Source organism: Cetorhinus maximus, chromosome 9 (genome assembly GCF_964194155.1).
Source record: "Cetorhinus maximus chromosome 9, sCetMax3.hap1.1, whole genome shotgun sequence".
In the NCBI taxonomy this organism is placed as follows: Eukaryota; Metazoa; Chordata; class Chondrichthyes; order Lamniformes; family Cetorhinidae; genus Cetorhinus; species Cetorhinus maximus.
In genome coordinates, this window is record NC_135887.1 from 78,539,300 (window position 1) to 78,564,108 (window position 24,809).

General features: G+C 42.5%; 1 protein-coding gene and 1 long non-coding RNA gene across 7 annotated transcripts in view; one reads left to right on the plus strand and one right to left on the minus strand.

Annotated features, from left to right (window-relative positions):
- LOC144684740 (potassium voltage-gated channel subfamily KQT member 1) overlaps window positions 1–24,809 on the minus strand; it is a 767,141-nt gene that overhangs the window by 241,999 nt on the left and 500,333 nt on the right. For all 5 annotated transcript variants that reach the window (XM_078548916.1, XM_078548914.1, XM_078548911.1 and 2 more), the window contains one exon: window positions 1,806–1,881. In XM_078548916.1, coding sequence (XP_078405042.1) covers window positions 1,806–1,881 — 76 coding nt within the window. The remainder of the gene's footprint in view (window positions 1–1,805; window positions 1,882–24,809) is intronic.
- Window positions 1–24,809, plus strand: part of LOC144684741 (uncharacterized) — a 108,775-nt gene that overhangs the window by 28,592 nt on the left and 55,374 nt on the right. The gene's annotated exons all lie outside the window — the stretch shown is intronic.

Consider the following 24,809-nt stretch of genomic DNA (forward strand, 5'->3'; position numbering starts at 1 on the left):
TGGCCTCAATAGGTCATTGACAGGTCAGTGGGTGCACAGTTTATTCAGCTGAGCCCCCGCCAACCTGAAAATTGAAATGAGGCGAAGTGATGTCGGGAGTTCCGCCTGACATCAATCCGCGTCATTTTAGGCGTCAGTGACTGGGCCCCGCCCCCCGCTCACCGACCGGGAAATCCTGGCCAAAGTGTCCAAATTGGATGTGATCCCACAATTGGACAGCACTTACTGAACAATCCTGAGTGCGCTAAGAATTATACTAACAACCAATTTAATGTTGTGGGCTCACAATGTGGCTCACTTATGCTTGCTAGAGGCTATATATATTCATATATGGTGCCCTAAACTGCTCACAGTACTCCAAGTCTAATGAGAGCTTTGTATAGCACTCAGTGCCACAGTGGTAAGGACAATGTGAACTGCCTTTCACCCCTGACGAGCTGAGTATTCCATGTTGTCATGTGGGAACATTGAGTAGGGGATTAAATGCCTCTGCGTTTAGTGAGGGGACGGGGGTGGGTGATGATGATGATGGTAGCATGTGCAGCGGTGTGAGGTCATGACGGATATCAAGCACCTCCCTTGTGCCAACATGACCATAATTTGCTTTTTTTATTTATTTGTTCACAGAATATGGGTGTTGCTGCTAGGCCAGCAGTCATTGCCCATCCCTAATTGCCCTTAAGAAGGTGGAGGTGAGCCGCCTTCTTGAACTGCTGCAGTCCATGTGGTGTAGGAATGCCCACAGCGCTGTTAGGAAGGGAGCTCCAGGATTTTGACCCAGTGACAGTGAAGTACCAGAAATATAGTTCCAAGTCAGGATGGTGTGTGACTTGGAGGGGAACTTGCAGTTTGTGGTGTTCCCATGCATCTGCAGCCCTTGTCCTTCCAAATGGTAGCGGTTGCGAGTTTGGAAGTTTCTGTCAAAGGAGCCTTGGTGAATTGTTGCAGTGCATCTCATAGATGGTACACACTGTGCGCCGGTGGTGGAGGGAGTGAATGCTGAAGGTAGTGGATGGGGTTCCAATCAAACGGGCTGCTTTGCCCCGGATGGTTTTGAGCTCCTTGAGTGTTGTTGGAGCTGTACTCATCCCGGCAAGTGGAGAGTATTCCATCACACTCCTGACTTGTGCCTTGTCGATGATGGACAGGCTTTGGGGAGTCAGGAGGTGAGTTACTCACTGCAGAATTCCAAGCCTCTGACCTAGCTGGCTTCTGAGAACAGGGTACTATTTTTCCTCGTTTCAGCTACAGTTAGTTGGGAGAGGTGAGGACAGAAGAAAATGAATCAAGAACATGACAAAGAACACAGATGCATAAAACGTAAAATTACAGGGCGTAATGTTAAATAGTGAAGGGCAACAGCGCGTGTAGCAATACTTCCTGCTATGCATAGCAATAACCTGGAAAAGCATTAGTTAAAAAGTAGAGAGAAAAATAGTAGAGTCTGCTTTCTTATCTTGTAATCAAATAACTTCACACAAAGGGTGGAAGCAGCTCTAGAGTTGGTGAAAAGTGACTGGAATGTGTTAGTGGAAAGTGATATAGGTGCTGAAGTTGAAGAGTCAAGGTCGTTGGCAGAGAGAGAAATAAATTACATTCAGCCAGGCTAAATTACAGCAGTCCCAGTTCTTTCCAGTCTACCCTTCCTCAATGAGACGGCCGTCCCCATTGTAGAGTCCAGAGAATAGAGGGCGTAGCTTGCAGTCATTACAGAAGAGAATTACCTCTGCCAAAACTTTTTTACACGGTCTCAAAGAAACAATGAGAAATGCTTTTTACCATGCCTTCTGCCATCAAGGACTCACCTGAAATTTCTTTTTTGCTACAAAATACTGCATCCTTCGAATCACCTTGATGGTGACCCTGTGGGACTCCCTCAACCTGTGAACAGAACAGGGTCGTGTTAGAAGAGAATGAGCGAGTGAAGAAAAAGACATGACAATGAACCTTCTTTACTTTCTGAATCTGACTCAATTATGACCAAAGATTTTCTGTTTTTTTAAATCTCTAAGTACATTTCTTATTGTTGACACAGGGGTTCTTACGAATTTTCTTTTGCACCTTCTCGCTGATTAAATAGTTCTGCTGCTTTTTCAACACTTCCTTCTTTACTTTTCTCCCCCCCACCCCCACTCCCTCTTTACTTGAAGGTGCTGATTCCTTGTTGGAATATAATTTTGTGGCCACTAGGTGCACCACCTCAATCAAGTGTCTATTCTTCACTCGACAATAGGGGCTGTGTCCATCTTGAACCTCGCAAGCTAGCTCAAGTCTGTTTTTATTCCATGTCCACACACAAGCACTTCCATTGGGGGGGATAGTGTTGAGTGATAGAGATTCTGGGAGACTGAGGTCTGTGTAGCACTCCTACAGCCACTCTGGTTCAGGTCAGCTGACAAACCCGATTGGGGATCAAATCAGGGTCCTTTCTGATTTGGAATGCTCAGCTATTCAATGAACAGACTCACTAAGCCACCAGGGAGTCCCTTAAGATTGCAATTTCTCCAGGATTGTCCTGGAATCTTCAGAATTATATATTAATATTCCAGACCCACTGCTACCAGCAACACAGAAAATTGTGTTTTTATCATTTTCTTTGGAGATTGAGGATTAAGGCTCTTTGGCTGGGCAAAGCAGCCTAGGTGGGACATCCTGTGTTGAAACCTTTTGGAGAAAGGCCAATCAGAGTTGTTAACCCTTACAGGTCCTCAATGCAAAGTTAAAGAAATGGAAAATTAGCTAAGGTTGCCCAGTCCACATCAACTATTAAAATAGAGCTGGCTGATGTATGAAAAAGAGTTACAAAATCTTTAACAATTGAATGTCTGAGCTCTGCATGAACAATTTGTGTAAAGGCGAATTTATTTTATTTACATTAGTTAATATTAAAAAGATTATACTGATATTCTTTCTGAAAAATATCTACAGAGCACCCATTTTGGAATAAGGAACTGTAGTATCCAAGCCATCACATTGTGCAATTGACATAATACAGCAATGGACTATTTTGCTGTGTATATACATATATACAGGGGATATATATCATGATGATTTATTGAAGGAGCTGGAAAAATTGATTCCACAGCTGAAATTCTAGTAATTCATTCAATTAAAAAGTCCTCTAGCCAAATTTATGTTCCAGTTACTTTAACTCGTGGCAATCAAAGCCATTGTTTTATGCGGGATGTGAACACATTGTAGGGAGAATTGTGCATGCTGACGGGTTTTTGCAAATCTGTGATCTTTTTTTCTTCTTAGATTCACAGCACTACTTTTTCACTGACAGTTCCAAAACTTTAGTCAGACAGCCTTAAAGCTTCAAAAAAAAAAGCTGTGCTTTTGAAAAGCAAATGATTGTATCTTCTGTAGAATGGCAACTACAGACTGAAACTGCAAACGTACTGGGGCTTGTTTTGCAGTTCATGAGCAACTGCTGGTACAGGAAACCTGATATTCCCCCTGAGTTCTCACTGCTGCTGAGACAGTTGGATTAATTACAGAAATATCCAAACTCTGGTAATAAATAGTCAAAGCCAAACACTGGGTAACTCGAAACGTTATTACACTGAAAACAACAGTGTTATGTCTGACACAACACTGGGACTAATTTCTTTCCTTTCTCTCTCCCAAGTTCAAGCTTTTAGTAACTGCATCTGCCGAGCAAGAAATAGAACGAGGGAGAAAACCTGAATGAGAGCAAGCTATGAAGCAGACATGTGAGAAATCCATAGGCAAAGGCGGAGAGACAGAACAAGGAAAAAATGGAGAGTGAGAGAAAATTAGTGAGCAGGCAAGCAAATGAAGTAGGCACAGAAATAAGAGACGATGATAAAAAGGGAACTGAGGCATAACAAGAAGCACAGACAGAGAGGGAAAGAGTCAGGGACAGACACACAAATAAATAAAGAAAGTGACTTGGAGACATAGATATGCTGTGACAAGGGAAACACATACAGAAAGAGAGAAAGAGGGATAGCGAGACAGAGAAGTTGACAGAAACATGAGAGAAAGGGAGGCACAAAAACAGAACAAAAGAGGTATATAGAACACAGTCTAGAGGCAGCAACAGCAAATTTGGAGAGCAAGACAGTAAGTAAAACTGGGTGAAAGAGCTAGTGAGACAGATGATAAGGCACAGAGAAAGTGAGGCAGATTAAGCCACAAGAATTGAAGCAGAGGGAACAAAGCACGCACAGATAGAGAGTAAGGTATAAAGACACAGAGAGCTGGACCAAAGCCAAATTTTGCCTTTGATCAAATTTGTTTTCATTCACTTTGCTGCCGTCCTCTCTTTGAATTTAAACAAGGTTTCACATTTTTTTCAAACATCAGTTTCATTTGCCAGCTTGCTCGTGACTTGTAGGCTTCTCTGAATTTCCCAATTTTCAGCATCATTTAAAGAGACTACAACTTGATCTGTATTATATCAACCCATAAGGCAGTGTGTATCAAGACACATTGACCACAAAACTGAAAACTAATATTATATTGTCAATAAAGGTTAACATGAACATATAATCAGAGAACACAAAACTGCTCCATTTACAAATCTGAGCCTTCAATTTCTATTGAGAGCAAAACCAAAATCATGAACACATTGCATATCAGCTTTCTCGCTGAACAGCCTTTAATAGGGCAGAGCTGTCCTGATGCACCAACTTCGCCTTAGTTTTCGTGTAACAACAAATGCTCCCTATAAAAGACACACTGCAGGCAATCATACAGCAAAAGCCTACAGTGAGCTCTTAATCCCAGCTACATGAATCAAGAAAGCCTTGGTAATCCATCATTTAAAGGGGTGCCATCTTCTTGCCAAAACATTCTGTGAGAGATGAAGAATCGCATTGTCATTCCTGCTGTGACAATGACGGGTGCGATGGTAATTTTGATATGATTTATGATGTAGGATTTGTCCAAAGAGCAATGGAAAAAAATACTGGTCATTTTGATGGCCCATATATAAAATGAACATAAAGTGATGGCTGGGGTGGGGGTGGGGGATGGGGGTGGTGAGGGTGTGTGGTGGGATAATTTTGAACTTCACTGCCTGGCTGGTAATATGGCAGCGCAGAATGCATGCCCATTATACAACACGCCTGATTTTTAGCCCATTCATTCCTTTGGATGAGTTCATTAACAGGCAAGTGATTTGCTCTGTCACGGTATTGTCCGGGTGGTATGGTCCATGTCCAACAGTTCCAAGGTATCAATACCCTTGTCACTGTGCTTAGCAACATAAATGCAATCATCAAGATTTCCTTGCATCTTTATTTCTAGCAAAGTTATAAATGTATTTCTCAGATTGTGTTCACAATTCCACTCAAAATGGTAAACAAGTAAAACTACACAATCTCATTTGCCATTCTTGCTGCATGTGGTAACTTGAGGAGTACTTCCCACTATGCAGTACTTTAGATAACCAGATCTTCTACCGAATCTTAATGGAAGATTCAAGGTGATGGCAGAGCGCACTTTGCACTGGGGCTGATAATTGTTCTCAGGCTTCCCAGCCTGTTCAGTTGATATTTCTGGCTGATTTGACAAACATATTTACTGGGAAGAAAGAATGGATTGATTTGGAGTTATATCCATTTAAGGCTGATGAAGAACTGGCAAGGGGTGCCTATGATGTTTGACTGGGCATGCTACTGTACCAATAAGAATAAAAATTAATTCTGGGAATCTGAAATAAAAACGGAAAACAACCAAAATACAAAGCAGGTTGGTCAGCATCTGTAAAGAGAAAAGGCAGCTGAGTACCTCAGCTCTAGATCTGTTCTGATAAAGGGGCTACGAAATGTTCACCTGTTTTACAGATGTTGACTGACTAGCAGATCTCCAGTATTTTCAGTTTGCCTTTCATGCCATTAAAGAGAACAAGGAGGTCTATGGCTAATTAGCTGATTTTAGATAGTAATGGTTTGGATGGGGTGGAGAGTGGAAAGATACCACAATTGGCCTAGGTGCTCACTGTGCAGACAAGGGAACAAGTAGGTGTATGACAGATTGTAATCCAGTATCACACGTTGGAGGCTGTGAGAACATTGGGTGAGGATACATGGCTAGCCTTGGCTGTAGCGACCCTATAGTTGCTGATGCTGATTATCTCCAACTCTCATGTATTCATGTGGTCACTTGGGTGAGGTAGGGGAGGGGAACATTTGCAGAGGGCAGTCGGCATCTATGGGGCAAACTTAAGGTACTGTCTTCAGGAGAGGGGGCTAAAAGGAGCAAACTTAGTGAAACTAATATAACTGTTGTGATACAAAGTTAGGGCCAGTTCCACATCTCATCCCTTTTCCTACTATTTTTTAGATCCACCTCAGATTTTTAGAACAAGGTTTCCCTATGGTACAACACTGACTATGCTTCAAAAAGTGCTCCACTGGCTCTAATGAGCTTTGGATATAAGTTGACAGCAGTGTTAGGAGAGAAACTTCAAGAACTCGCTTCACAGGGCAGCCTACTGACCAGAGCCCGCTACTGCATCATTACAAATGTTTACATACAAGATTTCCATTCTAAATGTTTCCTTTGGTTACTTCAGTATTGACATAAGAATGTTGGCCTGAAATGAGGACAGTAGAAAACTGGCCAGGAATAGTGCTTGCACACACGCAGATAGTTAAGTATATTATAAAAGAAGTATTTTATAATGTATCTCTGTGTGGGTGCAAATTATAAAATCATGGCTTACAGTTGAGGTGGAAACATATAAAGGATTTGCATATTAATACTGATTTTTAACTTCAATCCACTCCCCAGCTATACTGGGCTATAATTGGATTAGATCCAGATCCATCAAATTCTATGGATTTTTGGCTAATCTTGCCACCCTTCCCAATTGCTTTTTACATTCTTGGTATCAGTCTGATGTTGACTATTAAATTTTTTATATACTCTGTCCAGGTTTTGCTCTTCTTCCTACTAAATAGGCCACTTGTTCTCTCCTCCAGAATAGAGATGGTTTTCTAAAATAAAAGCACCCAATTGTATATCAGAGGGGGAAGCTTCAATTTACACCTGGAATCTTAAGAAGCTGCAGAGAAACACTTGGATCCAACCTTCACTGAAGCTGCTCATTGTGAACACCTGTGGAACCTAAACAGTCCACAAGACAATGAACATTGCCTCAAAATAAATATGATAGAGTTCACTTCAAAGAGAACACCTCCTCCTCCTATGATCAAAATAAATCATAAACCTAACCATTTGCCACTTGCAGGAATAAAATATTTCTAAGAAAGCAATTAGGTTTTTGAAAGTTTTCGTTTGAGTGGAGCATGGATCAGAGAAAATGCACTTCTTAAAAAGTCATCTGGAAGTATATTTTTCTCCTTATAGTGGGAGATTAGGTGCGCAAATTAAATATGGAATACCCCATTAGATATATATTCACTTAAGGCAGAAGTTAGCTGTGGCTGTGTGGTACACACATTCCTACATATCCAAGTCAGATGGCAGTAGGTTCAATTCTCACCCCAGCCCATTAGACTGATGTGTCAGTGTTGTACCTGTGGAGTGGGGCACAATTGGAGGTGCTGTCTTTTTGACATGAAACTGAGGCCTTGTCTGCCTCTCAGGTGGACGTAAAAGATCCTATTTCAAAGAAGAGCAGAGGAATTATCCCCGGTGTCCTGGCCAATATTTATCTCTCAACCAATTTCTTTGAAACTTATTATCTAGTCATTATCACATTGCTGTTTATGAGACCTCGCTGCACACAAATTGGCTGCCGTGTTTCCTACATTACAATAGTGATGACTACTAAAGTACTCCATTGATGTAAAGAGGAATGGGACATCTTGAGGTCATGAAAGATGTTATGTAAATGAAAATTCTTTCTTTCAACAAACCAATTGGAGGAAAATATATTCTACCTCAGCCTGGTCTTCAGGGAAAGAGATTCCAATGAGTACTGAAGTTGGCAGCGCATGCTGAGCACAACTGTGTAACTTATAATGGGCGGGCCATCTACAGACTGTGCCACCTCCTCATCAACGAGGGTATGGAAAAAAATCATGCTGAGCAATAACTCTACGTCTCAGTGCTTAACACTTAGAAACTAATAACAATCAATGACACAATTGATTGAACACGCGTTCTCCTTATTGCACCTGGAAACTATCCTGCCTTCCCTGAAGGAATTATACAAAATTAAATAAAAACTAATGTCAATATCAAGATAAGCCAGAGGTAATACCATTAAAAAAACGAAATTATAAATTTGCAGCAACATAAAAAGCCTTGAGTTTTCCCTCTCTTCCAACACTCCCGACCCTCCACTTTCTCTCCAATGCTCTGAGTAAAATGGGTCCGAGAGTCACTTTAACATACATCCCAAGCCCTAAGCCAGGTCTGTGGTCTGCTGAAACATCTAAGGGTTCCATATCTACCACTTCAAATGTCATGCTGTTAAGGGTTGGGTGGTGTGGTGAGGGGGTGGCAGGATGGGGAAAGCAAACAAAGGAATGACATATACTCTAGTCGTTCCTTGAGTGGAGCCCAGTTTGACATGATGCTGTAATGCTCGGCTCCCAACTGGCCAGCCAGGCAGACTAAAACACTCAAACCTCTGACCTCTCATTTACTTGACTCTAATGTTGTCATGACGACAGTAAGATCAGTGAAAGAAAACATTAAAGAAAAGTGACGCATCTCACATCCCATAAAGCTGACTGGCAGTGGTTAAAAATACCTCAATCCAGATAATCCAGAGAAACAACATTCCTGCTTTTTAATGTTCCTTCCAGGGAGGCCTTTGTATTCATTATTTTAACAATTTGTGACTTGGTTTTTAAAAATCAACTGCGAAATATGAATTGACAGGAGCGGATATAACAAAATAAACACAGTGATATTTTGTTTAGTCAGAGTAAGAACTTAAAGGTTACTTAAACACCAAATTGGAAGAAAAACATTCAGAATTCATTTCCTTCACCTTTTATAAATTAAATAGTCCAAGAGGGCTCACAGGAACAATCAATGACTTCCAGAGACACACATTTAAACTTTTAAATGGTCTAGTAGAGGACTTTACTCTCAGGACACTCACCGAAATGAATTTTCAATGGGACACGCCTGGTTCATAGGTGTAATATAGGTGCAACTAGTCAGAAAAATGAGCAATGATCTATTTTGCCTGACCTCCTGCCAGTTAGTGATCCATTCCATATTCTGTTCAGGCTTTGCATTGGTGTCAGAAACACCCATCAGTGTGCCATGTGCCTCCCTCAGTGCTGTAAACTTTCTATGTTTCTGTATGATAACTATATTAAAATTAGGTCCTGGTGATATCATTTAGACCTACACACAATTTCCAGATGGTCACACATAAAATAGATGGTTTTCCGGGGTATGCTGTTAATGGAAGCACACTGAAAGCGCCCTATGGTAAGATTTATAGCAGCATTTTGAGCTATTTCTGAATCCATTTTTAAGATTTCTTTTCTGTTTCTATTAGGTGGTTGGGGAAACCATGTGCCAAGGGTTTTGACACTGACACTTTTTCTGTATGTTGGGACGATAGGTATCCCAATGGAAACCATTATCACATATTTTTGGAGGAAGAGGAGAAATTCCAGGCCAGACAGACTATATGCCAAGGAAGAGTTCTCTCCCAGCTTAGTTACAAGCATAGGTGTTAGTTTTGATTTGCCCTCCACCCCAGAGAGGGCAATTAAGGATGGGCAACAAATGCTGGCCTTGCCAGCGACACCCACATCCCAAGAATGAATAAAGAAAAGAAAACCCATCTGGTGATGACAGTGCAGGAATAGCCATATAAGCCCCAAACCAACAACAGCCCAAATAAAGAACTGTACCATCCGATGGCAAGTCACCTACATCCAATATGCACCATAAGATTAACTGAGAGGTAAAAAAGATCACCCGTGCCCTTATGACATTTTGCTCTGTCCTCTTACCAGGCATGCTGCAATGCCACCTCTTCTGAACCAGGTCCACTTCAAGACACAAGCAAAGTTTGATCTGTTGTGCTTTTCCATCATATGGCTACAGAGTGAGCTTACTTTATTGTGCAAATTACTGGGATTGGCCAGGCACCTCTGTTACCCAAATCACCTTTGGAAAGGTTACCAATACTTTTATCCTCATTATGTGGTAATTTAAGTGATCGCACCCTTTTACATTCGTCCATCATCAATTGCAAGCAGCCTCCTTCTGTCAATCTCCCAATACCAGACTAAATATTGAGGAAAGACATCAGTGCATGACTGGCCGCCCAGAAATAACTTTTCAAGGTAATGTACAATGTTGCAAGCTGCAAAGTCACAGTGAGCTAACAGATAATCAGTGCAATGGCAATGCTTGTGCACAACTGCAAGAAGGTTAAACTTGTCTCAGAAATTCAGGAATAATAAGTATCAATTATCTTTGCCCTAGGTAAAAGGCTAGGATCCTGTGATAACAGAAAGCCAAGAGATTATTATCTCTCAATCCCAGAATATTTCACAGAAGTTACAGTTAAGAGATTTATGCTTTCCAAAGCCATATGAAAACAGGACTCAGTTCCAACTTTCTATTGTGTGTGAAGCTGAAAGGTTAATGATAAACAAATGCATTTTGCTCGCAGTCACATATTTTTACACATTCCAACTTGCTGGTTGATGATCCAGTAGCTACATTCATGTTGTTTTCAATTGGACATCTGCCCATTAACTTCAGAAGGAATGAAATGTTTTAGTTTTTCATCTACATGTACTTGGAAAGTTTGTAGAGGATGCTGTGGGATTGTCATTCTTTTCAATGATCCTTCTAGCAGGCTGATTAAAATAATGAACACAATTGCTAGAAGTTCTTAAATTCCTTTGCAGCCTACCTTCTAGTTTTTTTTTGCCAGCTGAAGCAGGGAATGGGAGATTAACAACAAATGGGAGAAAAGTTTGTTTGCGCAGTACTGCTTGAAGCACGCTATGCAGATTTGTGTCAGTTTTCTGGGGGCAGACAGCACTGTGGGCAGCGCTAATAATGGCCCATAGCACTGTCTACCAATGGGAATTGATGTAGTCTGCATAAGTGGCGCTACGCAAATGAATGAAATTTATAGAACAAAAACACCAGTTGGCTCAAAAGGTCTATACTGTTAATTGTATATTAGTTGTATTTAATTATATGCATGTAGTGGACCTTAACTGGGGATTCAGCTGTGCTCCTATAAAGAGGAGCAGATTGAAACTGGAGGTTGGATTAGGAATTGCAGCTAGGCGATGTGTTGTGATGTAAATAAAAGCTTGTAAAAGTATGTAAAGGTTGGCTGTACATCTATCCTTCACTGAATGGTTATCTGTACTGTAACATATGTTACCTATGTTCAATCAACAACAACAACTTATATTTATATAGCACCTTTAATGTAATGAAACATCCCAAGGCGCTTCAATACATCCAAGTTGCTTCAAATTAGACTGAGGAAATGTGTTAGTTTTGAATTTCCCTCCACCCCAGAGAGGCTAAAGTTTCCATTCATTTCCTGGTGTTTCTCAGTCTGATTCCGACATCTAACTGAAGAGGTGAAGGTAAGAGACAAAATTTAGAACAGTCTCAGTTCCAATTTCTCCCTGTATCTCAGTTACGGAGTTTAAGAATGGTGTGGTGTCACATTTTTCTTTTTGAGTATTCAGTCAGCCATTTCATCTCTGAGGAATTTTGGGACATTAATATTTAGATATCGCTAATGGGCCAAATTCAGCTCAACAGCAGAACATAAAGCTTTTAGGAAAACAGATTAGATTTCAGCAGATAAAGAATTAGACCCAAAGAGTCTGTCCAAGATAATGGGCTCAGTTTTAGCATGGAACGGGATCAGTGCATCCAGGGATCTATGTTAATCCAACATGTTGAGGCTGGAGATAAAGAAACCCTCATTTTAATATTCAAGCTTTGGCTCCTGACCAAACCCAAAAGAAGTTAGTGGAAATAAAAATCATAAGAGATGTAAAATGTGCTGCTGATTCGCTAGCACATTTTTGCACTATCACACACAAAGACAAAATTACCCCCCAGTAAGTCTGTCAAATTCTCATAAGAAAATCAAATACAGAGATCGAAAGAAATGCTTCCCTTTTGTGAAAGGGTATTCTAACCAAAAATGTGTATTTAGCCGAATATGAGATAAACTGTAGTGTGTTGTTATTTTCAGTGCTATGAGGGGCATATTGAAATAGGTTAAAAATTAGAATTTGCTATTTTGTTCGCTTACATGTTATTTGTATAATAAGTCAGCCTGGTGGTCGATAGTCAGTCTGATGGTTTATAGTTAGCCTCGTCTTACTAGAGTGCTTTCTGAAAGTTAGAAGCAGCATACATGAAGCAAGAGTAAGATTACAGCATGCAGTTCATACAACCAGGAATTTTCATTACTTGACCCCAGGGTCACACTATTATATGACTAGACTTTGGACAATAAAGGTAAACTCTCAATTGTTAGGATACAAGGTTTGCTTACAAGCAAGGTTAGTGATGCTGAACCTGGAAGTACAGGCCTGAAATTTGTAACAGGGTGGGTGTAGGAGAAATCTGTACGTTGTCTTGACATTTGCTGGTTGAGAACGGGAAGTTATCACATGGGGAATCATATGAAGACAGTTGGGGCGAAAGGACTGGGGGACGCATCTTAAACAGTTCCAAGACACAGTGATGCACTTAGCTTACCAAACTTGAATGGTTTTCATTTCATTCCAAAGATGCTACTCAGTAAAACACCAAACTCGTCTCCCAACCAACATGATATCAATTATTTCCATATCCTGCTTGAAGAGGTCCTGTTCTGGGTTAGAAATTCTATCCAATGAAGGACTCCAAGGAAATGAAAATGATTCTGCATTGGTGTGGCCGGGAAGCACTTTTTTCTTTCCCTTTATTAGTAAAACAGAATGCCTGAGCAGGCGAGAGCTGCAATTGCTGCAAGCGAGAACTGGGCCTGTTTCTGGCACGGGGCGGAGACCACCTCAATTAAGAGGTAAAAGAAAAGAAAGACTTGTATTTATATAGCACTTTTCATGACCACTGAATATAGCCAATGAAATGCCTTTTCAAGTGGAGTCACTGCTGTAATGTAGGAAACAGTGAATGGTGTGGAGGCTGGTTAGCTTAGATGGCTAGAGCATGATGCAGAATGATGCCAACAGCATGGGTTTGATCCCTCTACTGGCTCTGGTAGTTCTTGGAGGCCTAACTTCTTGCCTTGCCCCATGCTTGCTGTGGAGCTAGGCCCCTCAAATTATATAGCCAATTATTTTTCTCCCTCTCTCTCTAAAGGAGAGCGGTGCCTAAAATCCTTTATGGACTAATTACCATTACCAATGTAGCAATTTTCACACAATGAACTCCCACAAATAGCAATGTGATAATATCCAGATAATCTATTTTAGTGATGTTGAGTGAGGACACTATTTATCAGGACACTGGGTATAACTCCCCAACTCGTCTTCAAAGTAGTGCCATGGGATCTTTTATATCTAGCAGGCAGAGGGGGCTTCAGTTTGAAGTCTCACCTGAAAGACAGCACCTACAACAATGTAGCACTCCCTTAGCACTGCACTGGAGTGTCAGTCTTGATTTTTGTGGTTAAGCCCTGGGCCTGGAACCTTATGCCTCTGGGACAAAAGTGCTGCCAACTGAGCCATGGCTGGATGGCGGGTAGGTAGGTAACCTAGAATTCTGACCAAGGCCAATGTAATCTCCCAAACAAGTTTTGATCACTTATTGGGATCAGGAGTTTTCCACATATTTCCCCCTCCCTAATTGACCTCTTTCATCTGGTATATCACCTCTCCCAGGAGACTACATGGTTTCGGATTAGGTGGAGGGGAGGGGCATTGTTCCAAGTCTATGGGACAGCTTGGAAGGACCAGTAGGTTTTTCTTGTCCATTATATTTTGTATATTGGTATGTTTGCAATATCTAAAGTGCTTCTCAGGTAAATGAGGACATTGTTGTGTTGGGCCTATTTCTTAAGTGAGCTCATGCTTCCTATGAATTGAAACAAAGCGAATGGGATAAATGTGCCCTGGGAATAATGGACCTGTTTACTGTCTCTCGATTTATAAGTTTGATTCCCATTATTTGCGCACATCACATCAAAACATGAGTATTATTGGTCACATCAATGATTTTCTTGATAGAACAGGCAAGAACAGGACATCAAGGTGCAGTCTCAAGATCTGCTGGCATATCTGCCTGACTTTAATGAGGAGAACAGTTGTAGAATTGGCTTCTCAGAATCTGAAACAAACAGTTGCTACTACTCACAGTTGTTTCTGTGGATTTGAAATTAGAAAAGTGAGATGTTCTTGTCAATGGATGTGAGATGGATGTTGTTGGAATCTATTGCTATTGTTTGTAATAAGTATGGCGAATGGGGCAGTATCCTATTGGGCAGTGTCATATTCCGATGATCAGGCCAGTGTTTTACTTTGATTCATGACTTTAACATGAATGAATGATTACTCCATCTTTGACCTTGATTTAATTACTGGGCTCCTAAGTCAAGTGGAGGTTCAGGTGAACAAAATCCAGCATTATTACTGAAGCCAATTCCTCCAGCATCACAACCATGATCATCTGAAATCACCTCCACTGGTCTGGACACTACATCCTGTTAGGGACAATGTATAACTTTAAGTTTAATTTATATTTGTGTGTTAAGAAAGATGGAACATGGTTTCAGTTTCATTTAGTTTTTTTGTGAGCTTGGCGCCGGGAAGTCTGGAGAGCCTCTCGGTAAAAAGGTCAGGCTTTCTGGATTCGTTTGATTTGCATTTTTAATGAGGTTTTCCAACCCTTGAAGTAAAGAGATGGGTTACATAGGGGTCAGTAGTTTAGTGATTTCGAGAAAAAACACAAAGTAGAAAAACTGTGCTGTTCCCAAGCGACGGGATCTAGTGACACACAGAGACACAGGGGAAGACAGAAAAGAAGTTTAGAGTGACAGGAGTTTTAAGCTCTCTGATATGAAATACTGCAAGGCTGCTGGGGACTGTGCTTAGGGAACTCATGTTTGCTCTGAAGTTGAGTTTAGAGTGCAGTTTTTGGTGTCTCAGTGAAAGATATCAGCTAGTGTAAAAGCATCTAGTGAATGCTCACTAATCAGCCAGAAATAAACCGTTTGCAACTGGGTCCAGCCCAAGCAAGGAGCCTTGGGTTTAAGATAGTGGTAAATCTTCACTGGGGTTTTGTGTCTGTAAGGGTATTGCTGGCAAAAAAGTATGGTGTGAGTTTGAATCATTTTCTTGCATTTGTATTGAAATCTTTCCAATCTGTTTGACTGGCGTAATATAGTTCTTTTTTTTTTCCTTGTTTAATAAATGTTTTATTCCTTATGATAAAAGTTCATCAGTAAACTTCTGTGAACTTGTTCAGTAATTTTCCTCCAGGATTTCCAAACAAAAATGTCAGAAATTATCAAACCAGGTTTCATTCTGGGATCTGACTTGTTCAATATTAACATCAGCTGGGATTGTAACAATCCGTGTGAATAATCAGTTTCTGAAGCAGATCCTCTTTTCACAACTTAAGAATGGCACCTGATCTCAAGGAGGACAGAGAAAACTCTTTAAGGACACTTTGAAGGCCTCATTGGAAAGGGGACATTGGTGTGTGGGAGGAACCTGCTCCTAACCGTGTCATGTGGTGCTGCCTCATCCAACAAGCCGCAACACAGTCAGAACCCGACTCCATAAACTCTGCTCTGGAGAATTGATAAAATTGGAAGGAGGAAGAACAGGACCTTGGCTCAAGAAACCCCCTTCTTCAAGGCAACTCTTGTCCTCCCTGCCCAAAGACCTATGGCTCCAGGATTAGCCTGCTGAGATACCTGAGGACACACAAAACATGAAGCCTGACAGATATCATCCTCGTTTTGTGGGACTGACAATGACGACAATGAATTATTCATCCAAACCAAAGTCATGAATCAAAATAAAGCACTGGGAAGATCATCAGAATATTACAGATACTGCCCCATTCAAATATCGCCACAAAGAATAAGAATACCGTAGGTGTCAGCTTAGAAGTCGACCTTTGAAGTCTGGAAAAATCCCTCCAAAAATGGGGTCAACTTGAACACTGAGTATGAAAGTAAACCACCAGCACGGGTGTGGGTGGTCACCATTTTGAAAAGTCATCAATATCCAGCACAAAGGGCTGAAGTTTTGTTCTGGGGACTAAATCCAGTGGTGGAATCAAAAGTCAGAGTGGCTTCCGCCGGAGAGCGGAGTGACTGAAGGTGCGAGATCTTGTGCTGTTCGCCTCATTAGTTATGCAGTTGTGAGGAGCATTTTGAATCTCATGGTGGGGCGGGCAAGAAGTGGCCCATCCCGCCATCACCTCGTAGGCTCCAATGTCCAGGTGCCATATTTGAATGGCACCCGGACAGCCGTTCACTCTTCCACTCTGTTCCTTGACTCCATCTCCAGTCCTGACTCGGTTACACCCCTCACCTGTGCCCACCCTTGGCACAGCGTGTGTGACAGGCAACTGATATCTCTCAGTGATGGTGTGACAGGGAGGTGAAAGCACCCTCTACTGACCTGAAAGTCCAGGAAGAAGTCTACCTCGCCAGGCACGTACCAATTATGTACAGTCATGAAACAGAACATTCTAAATTTCCACTGGCGAGGTGCTATATTTGGAGGGGGTCAAGATTCTGGATGTTGGGCTTTTAATGAATATGCACGAGATGCAAATTGGATTCCCGACATAGCTCCGCGAGACACTTGACCTGCCTTTAAGCCGCCATGAAAGTTGGGAGAACAAGATTCCAAACTAATTTCCCAATGTCAGGAAATTGTTTTTTGGCCTCCCGCCATATGTTGCTCCCCTGCCCGCCACGATTCCCGCTGCTGGCAGGAGCGGAACATCCTGCCAAAAGAGTGGTGTATCTTAAACTCCCACAAATCTGTGCAACACAGCTTGTATAGCCTGCTTGATCCCTTACGCCAAGGTCCATTCTATGAGTGTTCTGCCCGAAAGGTGTCCTTGACTTACTTATAAGATACCGGTCAGTAAAACATGCATTTATGGGGTGAAAAATTGAGGCCAACTAGTACTAACACAAGTAAAGCATGCTGTGGCTAAAAAGGGGGTCAACTTATACACCTAGTTTATGCAAAAACATGATTTTAGGGGCCGGAAAAAATGGGGCCATCTTATATGCCTGGATTTACGGTGGATCTCATCAACATCTATCTTACATTCAACGACAGAAACATCTCAATATTCTAATTTGAACTCTGCACAAACAACAGTGAGTAGTAGCTACTGTTTGTTCCAGATTCTGTGAAACCAATTCCACAGCTCTTCCGCCCCATTAAAACCACCAATACATGCCAGCAGATCTTGAAACTGCACCTTGATTTCCTGTTCTTACAGGCACTACTCTGAGTTCTTTATGACTGCCCAAGTGAGAACCCTCCATCCTCTCTTTAAATTATATACATTTCCTGTCTTGTTTCTCTCTCCCTAGCCCTTTGACCCATAGGGTCACCATCTGTTCCCTGTCACTTGGCGTTTTGCCTACTCTCTGCCTACTGTATTGCCCATTAGATTTCCTCCAATTCAAAAAGATATTCTTAATATGACAAAGCTCACATAGATCCAACTTGGAGCAAAAGACTTAGACCAATTTCAAAAGGTATCATTAAGAGAAGGTTAGATGTATAAAATCTCCAAAATACTGGACTCTAGATATATTTAGCCTTTTTAATATTTGCACCAGCAATCCTTCTCCAAAGGTGCAAAGTTTGTGCTTGAGTGTTGTTTCAAAAGCACTGGCACCCTTTGGCATCTCACCTCATTGGTGTTAATCACTGCATCACTTTTAACTGACTACTCTCAAGCTACTTGGTTGTCAGGTATAGTCGCATCATTGGGCGTCCATAGTGACATATGCCCAGGAGGTGTAACTGGATCACAGTCAGGAGCAGGAACCTTGGTCAAATTGCCTCTTCCCAATTGTAACACACTTATCATCATCCTGGCTGAGAGCAATTGGCTCGGTACTGACCAAAGACTGAGGCTTCCTAGTCTTTCGATTTTAGTTGCTCAATGTAAGCCATTGGGAGGAGTTTTGTGAATGTCTGTGAATTTGTTTTTGTGTCCTTTACTATTTAAGCCTGAATGCTAATATATATTTTCTAAGGTCGACAGCTTCCCAGTTATTCATTAATTTCTACAATGGGAAGAAGATAAGTTTGGCTCCACCTGTCTGCAACGCCACAACAGATTGTGGAGAAAGGATGGGTGACCAGCTCACAGGCCTTTCCCGATGTTGCCAACAGGAGGTACTCAGGAATCTCCCCTGCCTTTTGCTTCAGCCCTGTAAACACACATGAGTTATTTTGACTTTAGCTGATGGTATAAAACTGGAGATAATGAATCAGCCATCTGTTTATGTATAGCTCCTGTACTGAAGTCAAAAGAAATGAAAATCCAGAGAGATGTGCAACATGCAGCTGCTCCCATATTGCCCGTTTCACACTATCAGCTAAAGTCCAAATTTCTCCCTTCATCCCACCAGCCCAGTCTTTGCTTGACACAACCACATGGTGGCAAGACTAAAACTGATGATTCAGTTTGTGGAGGGCCAAGGCATGAAACCTTCAGCCAATCAATCCATAACCCCACCCTGTCTCTAAACAACCAGAGATTTCAATTCATGCTAGGCTTACACGAAACAAGAAGAGATATGAATGGTTCCGTGGGTAAATGCATTATGTGTCTGTGGCACTGAACCATACTATCCAAGTGCATGTGTGTGCATGTCAGGCTCAGTTATGTTGCCTTCAAAGTTGAATAGTTTCTCTGGCCAAGCTCAATCATTCTGAATGCCCAGTTGGGCAAGGCACCAAATAGGTGTCAACACCTGTCAGACCCTAGCCCAATGTGAATCTCAGAGGATTAAACCTGTGACATCTACCACTGTGCATTTGTGTGGCAGCCATGAAGCTTAATGTGCAACCGTGGACCTTACTACACATGTACTCAGAGGTTACAGATAAGAGGAGCTGTACAAGGATGTATGTCTCTCATTAGCAGTACATCTTGCTTATATAATATAATATAAAAACAAAAAATGCTGGAAAAACTCAGCAGCTCTGACAGCATCTGTGGAGAGAGAAACAGAGTTAATGTTTCGAGTCTGTATGACCCTTCTTCAGAGCTAAAGAGAAGTAGAAATGTGATGAAATTTATACTGTTTAAGGGGGTTGGAGCAGGTGAAGCTGGATAGAAGGCCAGCAATATGTGGGGGCTAAGGAGAGATTGACAAAGACAAAAGGACAAAAGGAGTGTTAATGGTAGTGGTAAGGGCTAAAGAAGGTGCTAACAGTGGCATAAGGTAAGAAAGCAGAATGTGTTAATAGCAGAACAAGGGTAAGCACTGTGTGAATGAACAACATGGAACAAGTAACAGATGGCCTTTTTGGGCGTGGGGTGGGGGAGGAATGGTGGTTGGGGAAACAGGATGGAAAAGGGATAAAAAGGGGATAAAACAATGAATAAATGAATATTTCAAATTTCCATCATCCAAAGTATTTTGCTTTTTATCTTAGTACAACTTGGTTGTTTTTTAATGTGTGTAAGCAGCAAGATGTGCCATTTGTATGACAGTCAAGATATAAAACATAAGAATGTTTGCAGTTCAGATGGATTAAAACACAACCAACCAACCATTGGTCACAGCCTGGGAGGGGTTCAGCAGAGGCAGGACACATTTTAGCTGAACACACAAGACAGCTGAAGGGAGTAAAGGACAAAATGGTCCATGTCTTGACAAGCAATTGGGTTTGGAAAAAACAATGGACAGCACTCAGATATCGCTCCCCTTACAGTTGCCAACTCTAATTGGATGTATTACTTCATATAACCTCCAGCCTGCAATTTCCTGAGCAGATAAACAGCCACCTTCCCAACCTCCCATATAACTAATAAATTGAAAGGCTCATATAAAATGAAAATAACATTTTTAATGCCCAATGATTGTTCTCCTTGGCTGCTTGCAGCAGCGTTCTAGAGATTGGCCTTCAATGCTTGGAGACTCCAGAATTATTCAGGAGGTTTGGAAAACCTATTGCACCCCCCTTCCCACTCTCCACCCCCGACCCCACCCCAGTAACACCCAGTATGCCGGGCACAAAGTCCAGGAGAAAGCAGGTGGGGGGCCTGGATTGCAATGCTGCCTCCCCTTTATGTTGCCTAGAAACTTGCAGGATTCGAGGTAGGGCTCACCTGTGCCTCCAGGGAGGTTGATAACATGGGGGAGAATTTTCCCCCTGTCGGAGGGGTTGTGCGGGGGCGGGTGCAAACCCGATTGGCGCCCCCAGTCGGGTCCGCGCTGCCATTTTACATGGGCAGGCCAATTAAGGCCCGCCCAGCGTGACGCGCGCCTGGAAGTGTTGTGCGCTCCCTATGCGGGCTGGGGGGGGAGGGGGGGCGGTTTTCCCTGAGCCGGGGCCTGCGCCCTTCCGTGCATGCACGCAAAAAGAGTGCAAAAATCTCCCTGAGGCACAGAGGTGCCTCGGGCAGATTAATTTAAGTTTTAAAAAGCTGAATAAAGAAAATAAAAAATAAAAGTGACACTGTCACATGAGCTGGGACATGTCAATGAATTAAAAAAAATTTTTTTATTCAATTTATAAACACTTCATGAAACCTCATCCCGCCCATGGGTGAGGTTCCATGAAAAATGTGAAGGCCGCCTGGGCTCTTCACCTGCCCGCCAACCTTAAGGTTGGACGGGCAGTTCCGTTTATTGGTTTAATTAGTTTATAAATGGCCTTAACAGGCCTTTGACAGTTTGGCGGGTGCACAGCTGAGTCAGCTGTGTGTCCGCTGAACTGAAAATCTAAATGACGCGCGTTAATGTCGGGACAACCGACGTCACCACGCGTCATTTTACACATCAGCGAGCTGGCCCCGCCCTCGCTCGCCGACCCGAAAATTATGCCCATGATTTTCCTTACACCCATCTATAATATAACCAACACCTAGCATTGGGGCTAACCAACTGGCTAGCAGCTTGGTCCAAACATCCTGATGGAGGTCTTTTTTTCAAACAAGAAAGTCCCATTAGCTAGGTCAATTGAATGTCACACCATTTCTGGGCCAGTTTAACTCCAGCCACTGACAACATCTTACCCCCTTCCCCACTAACTACCGTTCATTTATTTTTAATTCATTTATGGGATGTGGGCTTCGCTTGATGTAGGCCAGCATTTATTGCCCATCTCTAATTGCCCTTGAGGTGGTGGTGGTGAGCTGCCTACTTGAGCCACTGCAGTCCATGTGGTGTAGGTATACCCACAGTGCTGTTAGGGGGGAACTTGCAAGATTTTGACCCAGCGACAGTGAAGGAACGGCAATATTTTTCCAAGTCAGGATGGTGAGTGGCTTGGAGGGGAACTTCCAGGTGGTGGTGTTCCCATGTATCTGCTGCCCTTGTCCTTCTAGATGGTAGTGGTCGTGGGTTTGGAAGGTGCTGTCTAAGGAGCCTTGGTGAATTCCTGCAGTGCATCGTGTAGATGGTACACACTGTTGCCACTGTTCTTCGGTGGAGGGAGTGAATGTTCGTAGATGGGGAGCCAGTCAAGCAGGCTGCTTTTTCCTGGATGGTGTCAAACTTCTTGAATGTTGTGGGAACTGCACTCATCCAGGCAAGTGGGGAGTATTCCATCACACTCCTGACTTGTGCCTTGTAGATGGTGGACAGACTTTGGTGAGTCAGGAGGTGAGTTACTTGCTGCAGGATTCCTAGCCTCTGACCTGCTCTTGTAGCCACAGTATTTATATGGCTAGTCCAGTTCAATTTCTGGTCAATGGGAACTCCAGGATGTTGATAGTGGGGGATTTAGCGATGGTAATGCCATTGAATGTCAAGGGGCGATGGTTAGATTCTCTCTTGTTGGAGATGGTCATTGCCTGGCACTTGTGTGATGTGAATGTCACTTGCCACTTGTCAGCCCTAGCCTAGATATTGTCCAGGTCTTGACACATTTGGACATGGACTGCTTCAGTATCTGAGGAGTTGTGAATGGTGCTGGACATTGTGCCATCATCAGTGAACATCCCCACTTCTGACCTTATGATTGAAGGAAGGTCATTGATGAAGCAGCATAAGATGGTTGGGCCTAGGACACTACCCTGTGGAACTCCTGTGGTGATGTCCTGGGACCAAGATGAGTGACCTCCAACAACCACAACCATCTTCTTTTGTGCTAGGTGTGACTCCAACCAGTGGAGAGTTTTCCCCCTGCTTCCCATTGATTTCAGTTTTGCTAGGGCTCCTTGATGCCACACTTGGTCAAATGCTGCCTTGATGTCAAGGGCAGTCACACTCATCTCACCTCTGGAATTCAGCTCTTTTGTTCATGTTTGAACCAAGGCTGTGGTGACATCAGAAGCTGAGTGACCCTGGCAGAGCCCAAACTGAGCATCAGTGAGCAGGTTATTGCTAAGCAAGTGCCGCTTGATAACACTGTTGATGACCCTTTCCATTACTTTACTGATGATTCAGAGTAGATTGATGGGGCGGTAATTGGCTGGGGTGGATTCATTCTGCTTTTTGTGTACAGTACATACCTGGGCAATTTTCTACATAGCCGGGTAGATGCCAGTGTTGGGGCTGCACTGGAACAGCAGAGTCTGCACAGCATTTCAAAGTAGCATCTGCCAGCCCTCACTTCTAAATCTAGCCAAATATGCAAACCAAGCCTCAATGCCAGGCCAGTGCAGACTAACGTACAGGCAACATTTTGACTCTTTATCATGCGAAAATGTGCCTCCTGGATGCAGTCTTTGTTTTGTCTGGACATCAGTGGTCGGAAGCATTTCCTGTAATTGGGGTGTGGTGGGGAGTGGGACGGGGGATGCACTGGGGAAATGAAACAGGACTTTTGGAAATCAGGAAAAAACAAGTAGCTTGTTTGGTTAATTTTAGTTAGGTCACAACAAGCTCAAGCTTCGAGAGATGGGCTTCACCCCAGGATAATTAAACCAGGAAAGTGAATAGCGGCTTTAACGGAAATCAAACCAATCTCTCTGCTTGAAGATAACAAGAGCTGAAGCCAGGGCTATGCCAGAAAATCCTCCCTTTCACTCCCCCCCCCCCGCTAGGCTCCTTGCTCCAGAGATTTAATCTCTCACTTTTAATGGATTTAATAATCTGCAGAGGTTGCTGTACTTTCAGTGATTTTAAAAGCCCGTTGGCACAAGATGAGTCATGCCTTTGCACCTTGCCAGTCTCACTTGATAATCGGGCTTTTGATCATTCTGTAGAGTATAGCTTCTGGTGACACTTCAACACTGTCTTAGGGTGTGGGAGTTTAGTTCAGTGGCCCAGCATACGATTGCAGATTTGCAGGCTCCTGGTTCAAGTCCAAGGTACCCCAGACTTATTTTTGATAGAGTAAATAAGGGGAAATGGTTCTCACTGGCAGCAGGATCAGTAACCAGACAACACAAATTTAAGGTAGCAGTCAGGATATGAGGAGAAATTATCTTTACACAACACTTGTTATGATCAGGAAAGCACTGTTTTAAAGGGTGGTGGCAGCAGATTTACATAAGAACATATGAAATAGGAGCAGAAGTAGACCATTCAGCCCATTGAGCCTGCTCCGCTGTTCAATAAGATCATGGCTGATCTGTTTGTATTACTAATTCCACATTCATATCTACCCTCGATAACCTTTGATTCCCTTGCCTAACAAGAATCTATCTACCTCCGTCTTAAAGATATTCAATGACACCACTTCCACTGCTTCAGAGGCAGAGAGTTCCAAAGTCGCACAACCCTCCGAGACAAAGAATTTCTCCTCATCTCTGCCCTAAAAGGGCAACCCCTAATTTTAAAACAGTGCCCCCTAGTTCTGGACTCACCCACAAGAGGAAACATCCTTTCCACGTCCACCTTGTCAAGACCGTTCTGAATCTTATATACTTCAATCAAGTCACCCCTCAGTCTTCTAAACTCCAGTGGAAACAAACCCAGTCTGTCTAACCTTTCCTCATAAGACAACCCGCTTGTTCCGGTATCAATCTAGTAAACCTCCCCTGAACCGCCTATAATGCATTAACATCCTTCCTTAAATAAGGAGACCAAAACTGTACACAGTATTTAACAATAAATTCAACATACAGCTAGATGCATACTTGAAAAGGGAAAAAGGCTACGAGGTTATGGAGAAAGAGCAGGAGACTAATAGCAAAACCCTTTCAAAGAGCCAATATAGGTACAGTGGGCTGAATGGCCTCCATCTGCACTGTAAGTTTCTTCATTCCACTACCCCTTGCAGTCACAGAATGATGGGCCACAGAATGCTGCCTGCTTGGAGGCACTCACTCACATAACTCTTGCCTTTCAAAGAGCAATTTCCTTGAGCAACTTGAGGGATGCTGTAAGTATCTGCACGGCAATTTTCTGTTGTGTACTGTATATGAACTTTTAAAGGGCATTTGACAAAGTAGATTTATTAGCAAAATTGCAACCCATGGAATTATAAGGGCAATGGCAGCATGGATATAAAATTGGCTAAGAGACAGAAAGCAGAGAGTAGTGCTAAAGAAAAGGTCATACACATTTAGCAATGGGCCTAGCGCCTATGTAGATTGGGAGCAGGCAGTGTTCATTGCTAAATTGGGATACTCTATGCCCATTTTATGTTTGAAAAACAGCACATGCCAATTTGTGTCCCAGCATGTCTCTTCTCAAGTACCAGATACCCTGAATCCTTTTCAAAAACAGTTGATAGCATTGCCCTCCTTTAAGGGAGGATCTCAGTTGAATGTAATCA